Below are 10,085 nucleotides of genomic sequence, written 5' to 3'. Positions count from 1 at the left end.
CAGGTCCTGTTCGGCCTTCAGAGCAGTCTGGAAGATACTAAATGTCTCCCGAACGCGCTCCAAGGCAGACGATGCCCGGACAATGGCATCTCCGCTCAGGCGACCATCGGCTCCAAGGTCGTTCAGACACACGCCGAGCAAATCGAGACCGTTGCGCTCAAGAACTTGCGATGATGAGAGCGCTAGGACTTCTCGCAGCTGGGTTAGGGCACTTGGATCGGCAGCATCAGTCGGAGCGGCCGAAGGGCCGGACTCTGCAATCGTGCTGGAGAGGAGGGCTTTGAATTCAACCTCCCATGAAGCCTGCACAAATAAATAAGGTTAAGTTTAAAGGAGGTCATGACAAGAATAGCAAGAAGGTGTCGTGTTTTAACCTGCCGAGAGGAGACTTCGGCCATGTCCCCAGGATCGTTGCTCGAACCTAAAGAACTCAATGGCCGAGCCCAGTGTCTCAGATTGCTTCTCACTTCACACGGCCGATGGAGGTTATCTACGTTTGATGGCCACTGAGGCGGCCAGGAAATATAGATAACGCCCTTCGGCGCATAGAATTGACGGTGAAAAGAATGTACAGGCACCTGACATTTGGTATTTTCTTTGTTTAGAGGTCTAAAGCGGAAAAGTAATCAGGAGGAGACGAGTGAAGGTACTTACAAAGGCCGAGGTAACCTCCTGTGGAGGAATATGGAAGCTTTGGTCTTGGGGATGGACCGGCGATTCCGCCGTAGCCTCGGGTTCCTCGAGCAGCCGTTTGCCCCGGTCGGCTGCCGATGGGCCGACTGGCGCAGCTGCTTCAGAGGAGGCAGGGACGCCCTGGTCCTGAGAAGGAACGAGAGGTTCGGGCACCGGGATCGGTTCCTCGACCGTGCGCTTGCCACGATTAGCCGGGGAGGGGCCGGTTTGAACCGCCATCTCGGGTATTGGAGGAGGTTGTCGACGAGTATGAGGACGGTGCGCCAGCGGGACCTCGTCGCTCCCCTCGCTCTCGTCCAACACAAGGACCGAGGGCTTTGGATTCTTGGGAGAGGTTCCCTCGGTCGTAGAAACCGCCTGTTGTGAGACAGGTGCCTTCTCGACAGAGGGAGGTATAACTGATGCGCCGGCCACAGAGGCAGGCCGCGCTGGGGTCGTCTCTGCGGCCGAGGCCGGTTGTTTCTCGACCCTAGAATGGCCGGCGGCGGGAGAAGAAGCACTGGGAGTCGTCGTGTGACTGGAGATAACGTGGATCTCCCGGGCACCCTTCTTCGCCATTTGTTTGACCCGCTTGGCTGGCGGGGAAGGCTCGACAGCCGGCTCGGCCTCTTGGCGAGGCCGTTTGATCAGCACGGCCCTACCAGCGGGTTTGTCCTTTTGGGCCACGACCGATTTTTTCCCGGTCGTGGCAGCGGCAACTGCCTCCGTCTTTCTCAAAGGCCGACTACCTAAAAAGATAGACAATTCAGTAAGGCAACTCAATATGCAAGGTTGATGGAAAGGAAGAAAATGAAACCGGTACCTTGAGGATGAGGGGCCGAGGCCTTCTTAGGCCGGTCACTGAAGAGTCTGCTAAGCACGTCTTCGACCGGCGCACCAAAGAATTCCTGGGTGTATTTCTCCCACCACTCACCAAAGGTGTTGGTGCATTGGGTTTCCGGGGTGGCTGGTCGAAGGCGGAATTTTTGGCAGCGCTCTTGGAACTCCTTCACGGCGGTTCTACATTCCTTCTCAGAGGAACGAGGTTCACGTCCACGGCTTAGGACCGTTCGGGAGGAGAGAAGGGGGATAGGGCAGCCTTGAAGGTAGTCGAGTTGTCGGGCGAGGAAGTTCGGATGATATACTTCCCATCCTGACCGTTTCCCATCGCAGCCGAGAGGGAGGTCGCGGGCAAGCACAAACGACCCCCAGGTCTGACGGAGATCGGCGTCCTCCTCCGCGCTCCATGGGGAGATAGGCAGCCTGATGGAGGAAGGATAGTTTCGACGACGACATATTAGGAACTCGTCGTTGGAGAAGTCGTCGAGAGCGAAGAGGTACCGAAATACCTCTTCGGCTTGATGGGGAGGTGTCGGTCGAGAGGCCAGTTGAGACCCAAGCGCCTCTGTTGGTGAGAATTCGGCTATGGCCGGCCGAAGGGAGGCGAAGTATACCTGCAACCAGAGTTGGAAGACCCAGAGAGGACCATTCTGGTGCGGGTCGACCTTTTGGAGGGTCGCCTCGGCCAGGCAGCGGAAAAGTTGGGCGAGAATGTTGGAACTCAGCGCCAAGACGTGACCACTAGCCAGGGCTTCGGCTACTGGCATGTTCTCGACCAAACACTTGTTTGACTTGGTACAACAAATGTATTTGTTGTACCAGTAGAAGAGGAAGGCTTCATGTTCTCCCTCTCGCAGGTCCTCTTCTCCTCGGCCGGCGAAGTGAAGATAGAGGGTGTTGTAATTACAGAAGTTCTTGTGGAGCTTCTGAATATCTTCCTTCGACGAGATATGACCGTCACGGCTCAAGGTCTCGAAGGCCCGACGGTCGAAGAGCGTTTTCAGGTCGATATTCGACGGATGCCCAGAGAGGGTCGCGTCGACAGGGATCCCGGTCGCCGAAGTCCCCAGAATGGCAGTAATATCCAGGATGGTGGGACCAATGGGACCCAGAGGGAGGACCATTGTGTTGGTGGCCGAGCACCAGAAGCACAGAGCGGCTTGGAGAAGTTCCTTGTCGGGGACAATTTCCATGGACGAAAGGAGGATGGCGTCGTAGATGCCAAGGGCCTTCCATTGCTCGCCGAAGAGTCGTTCCATTCGAACGACCCAGGCTGCCCAGGATGTGGTCGTCGAGGGCCAGGAGCCCTGGGGTTTAGCCGCATCCCATCGCGACCATTCAAACCCTTGAAGCAAGGGTTTTAGGCAGTGCTCCTGTAGAAGGCCGATGATAGTCGGCGATATTGTAGCCTTGAAGAGAGGACCCAGGATTTGGTACTGGGTGTTCATGTCGTTTTCAAACCGGATGGTCTTGATCGAGCTCCGATCAAGGATCTTCTGATGTTGGTCACATTCCCTGGAAAGCTTGGAGATGAAGGATGCCATTATGAGAAAGAAGCACGGAGTAAAAGGGTTTTCTGGGTTGGGGATTTAAAGACGAAGACTCGGAATAGGAGAGGCACTAGAAATCAATGGCAGAGAATTTCGGGAAGTTTGAGAGCGTAGAAGTACAAATGAGGAAATTTCGGTATTTATGGAGGTTGTGGGGGGAAGAGCAATCGTTCGAAATTCAAAACAAAGGGCAAAATCGACCGAAGGAATTGTTGATCATGATGAACATTTGGGAAATACGGTTGAGAAGACCGAAGGTTTTAGGGTTTTGGGGGCGCACGATTGCGTGTGACGGCTAAATTAATGACGAAAAGACGGTTCGACGACCGCACGATGACAAATGGGCTCACGGACTGAGGTAGTGGCTCGCGGATTGAGATAATGGTCATGATGGCAAGACGGTTCAGGCTGCCGCACGCCTTAGACGTCATTATGTGGGATTGGCCATGTTAGAGGACGCCACGTGGCGAGTAGGTTAGCAGGATCAAGATCGTGCGATCGTGCTCAATAAATGCGCCTTGGAACTCGGGTATGAGGATTCTGAATGGTAGATTCGCTTCTTCAAGGCCGGAACTCGGCCGAAGATTGCAGGCCGAGGACCTCAGAAGCGAGGGGGCAATGTTTGGGCCCAAAATAATAGTTTGGGCCGAGTGTAGAATCATTCTCGGCCCGGAAGGCCTTGCGACAAGAAGACCATGGATCGTTCAGCTTGTGGGCTTCCAAACCTAGGCCGGTTAGGTCAAAATGCAATGACAAGCCGAGTCCTGATACAATAGGGAGTCTCGGCAGGATTAACAACCTAGAAGCGGATAGGGCTCGAATAAGGACTAGGTTCACAATCCTAATGAAAATAGGACTGGTCGAGGTGATATTGATCCGGAGAGGGAAAACCTAGTCTGAATAGGATTCTATCTCAGATTCAGGGTCCAGTGCTATAAATAGCGGAAGTTGTGCATCAGGAAAAAGCCCCACAAAATTGCCCTGCGCAAACTCTCACAACTTGAGATCTTTTTCTTTTCCTTTTTCGCTGACACATCTTCCGTTGGCATCAACAGCACTGTGGAAGCAACCGGTGATATCTTAAGTCGGCATAGATAGCTCTGTCACCGTGGAATTGGTCGGTCTCGCAGTATCTTCCGTTGGCATCAACAGCACTGCGGCGAGAACGGTCAATTACCTATCCAAGTCTTGGTCGAGAAGGGTTTTCGAATCCTTATTGGTCGAGGTCATCTCATTAGCCTTCTCGGCGAAGTGAGGTGTTACAGTTATTACATTCGGCACATTGAAAGCCGAATTCGGTTCGTGAACTTTGTAAGAGTAGCAGCCTTGTCTTCAGGCTCGAGAACCCAAGAGGCCGAGACGTGTTCCTTTCTCGGCCGCAATCGCAAGACGCAGAAGTCAGTAGCGCGACCCAACGCAACATCATCAAATTTACTCCTCGGCCGAGCCTCGGCCGACGAGTTGGCACGCCCCGCAATCACCGAAGGACGTAGTTAGCTTAGAATACACTCGGCCTGCGCGCCACGTAGGCTTTGTAATTTCTAGGGTCAACAGATTGCCACGGAGTTCCACGTTTGGCTTTGGGTTCAAGATCCAATGTCTAGGTTGTGGTGGTTTGGGGTGGTTGTGGTTGTGGTTGTGTGAGTGGAACTCAGAGAAGAGAGTGAGAGCTTGTAGAGAGGGGGAGTCGGGGGACTAAGTAGGAATAAGAGAAATATGTGAGGGAAAGAGAGAGAGAGAGTTGTGAGGGAAGAGAGAGATGGAGGATTTGGGCCGGGGGACAAACCAAAATAAGTTGGCTCCACAAGGCACACAATTGAAGACCCAAAAAGCAACATTTCAAAATATCTAACCCCAACCATAGTGAAATTACAAAATTGTTCTTTCGTTCCGTAAATTCTGGGATGGGTCTTTACAATATACCCCTATTAAGAAAATTTCGTCCCGAAATTTGAAATAACGTAATATACATAAATACTCAAAGATAGGAAATAATATATGTATAAAGATGAAATCAAGTCAGAGTTGTTAAATCAAAGAGAATATGCCACCCGTTGCGATCGGGTTGCAATGATTCCTCTTTTATGCCTCTAAGCTCATACCTTCTTTCCCCATCTGTATAAAAGTAGAATCATACTATATAAAGATATAAAGTAAAAAATATATAATATAAGTTCAAGAATATGTACACATACTAGACAACGTCAAAAAATACAAATATAACTATAATAAGTAAGTTAAAATACTTGCACTGAGAATTAAAACCAAAAATGAAAGCGGGTCTCACCCAAGCATTCGTAACGTCATGTACTTCGAGAATAGGTGTGTGTCTTTGGGTCGAGCCCCAACAATAACCAAATAGTAACAACTATCGTCAACCGGTCTACCAACCCACTTGCTCAACGAACCCAACGAATAAGCTATCAATATCACGGTCTGTAGCCCGTAATATCATTAACACATTGTTGTCTCGCTAAACAAGTAGCAATTCTCAAAGGTGCAAAATTACCATTTATCCAACACCAAGTCGACAACATCAGAAGCACACAGTTCCCAGAACAAAAATTTAAACATTCGAAAACCAATTCGCATAACTATACTGTCTATACAGTGCTGCTTGTAGAAACCCTCATGCCATGTTAATCAAGACATCAGTCAAACAAAGTCTAAGATGAAGAATTCTACCAAATGGTCAAAAGTATAGTCCTCATAGACTGGTAGATAATACGCTGAGTGAGTTGACCAATAAGTATCGACACATCATCATAGTCTCCACGTGTACAAGGTGGTTTGTACCAAAAATCTATGGTGACACTCACCCGCCTCCATTCGCATCCCCGGTGGGTCATCAACAACCCAAGGACAACCATGGGAATTTCTTCCTATCTCCAAACAAGAATAGAAAGAAAGTGAGATAAGCTTGATGGTTTCCATCTCACCGTTTCCATTTACCAATAAAACAGACGTTTACTCACATATTCAGTGATATCTCATTCATACAAAACCAGTACTAAAATTGACGGAAACAGTGGTACAATTTAGTACTACCAGCATGCATGACATACACTGAAACGTGAGCCTTATTAAGAATTTTCCTTTTTATAGCTTCATCGCCCTTAAGCTAAAGCAATTTGTTTCTTATCAACAGAGTTCCAACTCCTTGGACTTTCAAATCTCGTCTCATGTCAACTGACACTCGCTCATTCAACTCACACGTTACTGATCAAACTCTTGGGCTTCCTACTTGAAATCCACCGATACATGTTTGACTAAGAAGTGAGCCGACAATACTCACCGTGGATCGGATGCCAAAGTAAGGCCAAATCCTTGAAGGGAAAACAATAATGAGACATGGGTAGCTTAGATGAAGGTAAGAAATCTAGGGGATTTCTAACTAAGAGCATTTAGCTATAGCATTTGCCTAACCAAGATGGTACTCAAAGGTGCAAACAACTTCTTGGTCACAAAGGTGCAAACAACTTCTTGGTCGGAAAAGATGCAACATTTCTCGCTGTAGAGAAAATGCCACCAGATTTTACAACAAAGGAAAAAGGTTACCAGCTTAGGTCGTAGATAGAATGTTTTACTCATGCGGTTCCAATCGTCAAGATGAACATGCGTTACTCGATCATGCTGCATCAGCGTGCAACCAAATATTTAATAAAATATCACCGTAGAATTCGAAATTTATCGTCGAAAAGTATAAGAACAATTATCAAGTAAGACAATACTTCTGTTGCCAGAAACTACATTCACCCTCAACATCGCAACAAAATTGACTGGTTTCGTAGCTAAAAAGAAAATAGGGCTATGCTCAAAGAATCATTAAGAATTGCTGAACGAAAGTGACAAGACTAAAGGTACATCTCATTTCACAACACCTTGTGAGGATTTTCAATTTCCAACGGTCGTAACCCTTTTTGGAAATTGATGAGAGTAGCGTTTGCTACAAAAGAGTCTCCCAAGAAAGGATTTAATCTAAACAAAATCAACGTTCGAAGAATTTGGTGTAAAGCTGACTGCCGATGTTTAGTGAACTTGACCTCGAAGTTGGAGAAAGCAAGAAAGTTAACGAAAGAACAATTGTCGAGAATTGTTTTGAGGGTCCACACGAATTCGCTCGATGGCAACAACAAGTCCGAGAATATTGATTCGATCCCACCCAACTAACACTTACTAAACTTCACGACAACTATTGCTTACTTGCCTTCTCTAACACGCACTTTGAATGTTTCGAACAATTTCCATATAGATATGACTTTGCCTGCCATTCTTAGGGAATGCATGTCACAAAGTAAAATCACCGTTTTAGATCTCCAAACTTAAACCACTAAGATTTTTCCGTTTCACAATACTTCTATGTAGATTCGACTCTGCCCACAATTCCTAAGTAATGTATGTCACAGAGTAGCATCGCCATCATCTAGTCTTAACGAGGCTTCCTTTTACTAAAATTTCTAATTCACGTCACTTCAATGTAAAATCGACTCTGCCCATAATTCCTAAGGAACGCATGTTGCAGAGTATCGGTCCGATGTTGAAAGTCGTCCAACAAACCATTTCGTTACCGATGAGGCACAATCCCGACACGAATTCTTGTATTTCAACCAGAAGGTGACAATTCAAACAGAGAAAGGTTTGCACAACTGTGCCGAATTGCACCAAATTCGGAAGTCGTGACATCCAAATGATGTTATGACCAACACACTACTAAAGTAACAGAAGATCCTAAGTATGCTCTGAACAAACCTCACTCTGATACCAAATTAACACGCCCAACCCTGATATTCTCCAAACATTGAGGTAAGCACATGTTGGCCGACACCCGAAGGTGACGAAGCCATACTAACATGCATGAGAACTATGAAGAAAGAACGAACATAAATAAAACTTGTAAATTAAACTATAGTGAATATGCAATTGTGGAACATGTTCAGAGCATACAACTAATCCAAAACATTTAAGGTGGAATATTACACAAATGCATGAACAAAGGAAAGGGTCCTACACCGAGAGGACATAAAGATATTGATGCGGGAATGCCTTGGCATCCGGATTGTACGCCTCAATTCTAAGTCCTGAGGGGGCGCAAAACAAAACATGAGTTAACCAAGTTGATAAATAAGTAATACTAAAACAGCTATTCTTCAATGTACTAACCCCCAAAGTTTATGAAAACTCAATAGCATAATATGTAATAGGTTTTCCGAAAACCCTAGCATGCCATAAAACTTCATAAAACATATATCATATATAGTGTGCTTAGTAGTGGTTTCAAAATTGCCTGAAGGCATTATCATTCACCCGTAAGCCCTACATCATCTGACCGAGCCATATAATGATATCAATCGCCAGTAGGCAGAACAAATCTTCATTCGCCCTTAGGCAGTATCATTTGCCCGTAGACAGATCGTATGAATAACCACTAGATAAGCACATAAAAACATGAACATAACTTTCCAAAATATATCTCATCGGAGCTCAGTAACTCAAACATCATATCATAAAACTTATTCATAATATATAATCATAATTCCTTCAAAGAATGTAACTCTGATAAAGCATGGTATTTGATAAAGCATGAATCCAATTTTCCAATAAATGTTTGATAAAACGTACCATAAAATCATACTTTTCATGTATGCATTTCTAATAGTAAAATCATGCATTTTGGAAGGGGTCCACTCACCTTACACCATTGGTGAAAAGCCGTGCAAACAAGGGTGGATGAAAACACCACTAACAAACGCACCTAAGCACATAAAGTGATGATTAATAAAACTGTATTATAATGATTGAATTTGGGAAAATGAACATTGTAAACAGATTCAGGACGTTGAAAAACCTATAAGGGAACCTCGGGTACCCCCACGTGTCTAGATGGGTCGTCGAAAAGTTGGCCAAAAAAGTAGTCGGCGCTGCCGTGGGCGGCGACGGAGCACAATACCTCCGGTGGAGGTGCGTATGCTTCACATGCTAGCCAAAACATGTGCCAACGTGCAGGCCCACGCACAGACCCATGTGTGGCTTGGAATCTAGGATCTGATCGGGTCGGGTCTGGGTTTTGGGTTAGGCTTGGTTTATAGGCTGGGTTTAGTATCTGGCTTAGGCTTGGGTTTAATGGGCCTAAGGCTTGGTTGCAAATAAGGGTTTGGGCTTGGCAGCCTAGCCCAAAGGTTTGGTTTGTTGGATGTGGGTCTGAGGGTTTGGGTCGGGTCGACCTGGTTTCAAGCTGTGGGTCAGATCATTTCTAGGCAAAACTTCTAACGCTCATAACTTCTTCGATACTCAACCAAATCAAGTGATTCAAAAACGAAAGTTGTAGTTTTCAATGAGATGAAGAGAATGGTACCTTAGAAAATGACTAACTCGCTGTGGTTTGGACAAAAAATTCCTCGAAAGTGGTGGTGCTCGCCGAAAACTGGGAAAAGCTACTCCGAACTATTTTCTGCGTTTAACACATATCTACAACTTAAACAAAGCTTCGATCTAACCTTAAAACACATCCCAAGGGTTTCTAGAAACTTACCTAAATAAGAAAATCCTCAAAAGCCATCGGAGCTCACCGGGGAAGTATGCACCGTGATTGTCATGGTGGAGTTCCACGTTTGGCTTAGGGTTTGAGATCCAAAGTCCAGGTTGTGGTGGTTTGGGGTGGTTGTGGTTGTGTGGGTGGAACTTAGAGAAGAAAGGGAGAACTTACAGAGAGGGGGAGTCGGGGGACTAAGTAGGAAGAAGAGAAATATGTGACGAAAAGAGATAGAGAGAGCTGTGAGGGAAGAGAAAGATGAAGGATTTGGGCCGAGGGACAAACCAAAAGAAATGGGCTCCACAAGGCACACAATTTAAGACCCAAAAAGCAACATTTCAAAATATCTAACCCAACCATTGTGAAATTACAAAATTGTCATTCCGTTCCGTAAATTCCAGGCCGAGTCGTTACATCTCTCGAGTTCAACTTGATTCAATGGCTTCTGGAGCTTATTTCAAGAAAATTATTATTCTTCTATTTTTTATGTTCTG

At 46.2% G+C, this 10,085-nt stretch overlaps 1 protein-coding gene across 1 annotated transcript; it reads right to left on the bottom strand.

Annotated features, from left to right (window-relative positions):
* Nucleotides 1-203: 203 nt before the first annotated feature.
* LOC126622114 (predicted GPI-anchored protein 58) lies at nt 204-1,569 on the bottom strand. Its single transcript, XM_050290773.1, has 2 exons — nt 670-1,569; nt 204-374 (listed from the first exon to the last, which is right to left on the bottom strand). Exons 1-2 carry the CDS (start codon nt 1,249-1,251, stop codon nt 204-206), a joined length of 753 nt encoding a protein of 250 aa, XP_050146730.1. The 5' UTR covers nt 1,252-1,569.
* Nucleotides 1,570-10,085: the final 8,516 nt, after the last annotated feature.

The sequence above is a fragment of the Malus sylvestris genome, chromosome 5 (genome assembly GCF_916048215.2).
Source record: "Malus sylvestris chromosome 5, drMalSylv7.2, whole genome shotgun sequence".
In the NCBI taxonomy this organism is placed as follows: domain Eukaryota; kingdom Viridiplantae; phylum Streptophyta; class Magnoliopsida; order Rosales; family Rosaceae; genus Malus; species Malus sylvestris.
Note: the sequence above shows the minus strand (reverse complement) of the source record. Positions and strands in the feature narration are given on the sequence as shown.

Excerpts from the sequence above, each read along its gene's own strand:
- LOC126622114 (XM_050290773.1), bottom strand. The coding sequence starts at position 1,251 with ATGGCGAAGAAGGGTGCCCGGGAGATCCACGTTATCTCCAGTCACACG. Across the intron at positions 375-669 it reads TCCATATTCCTCCACAGGAG|GTTAAAACACGACACCTTCT; the intron begins GTTACCTCGGCC and ends TCCTCTCGGCAG.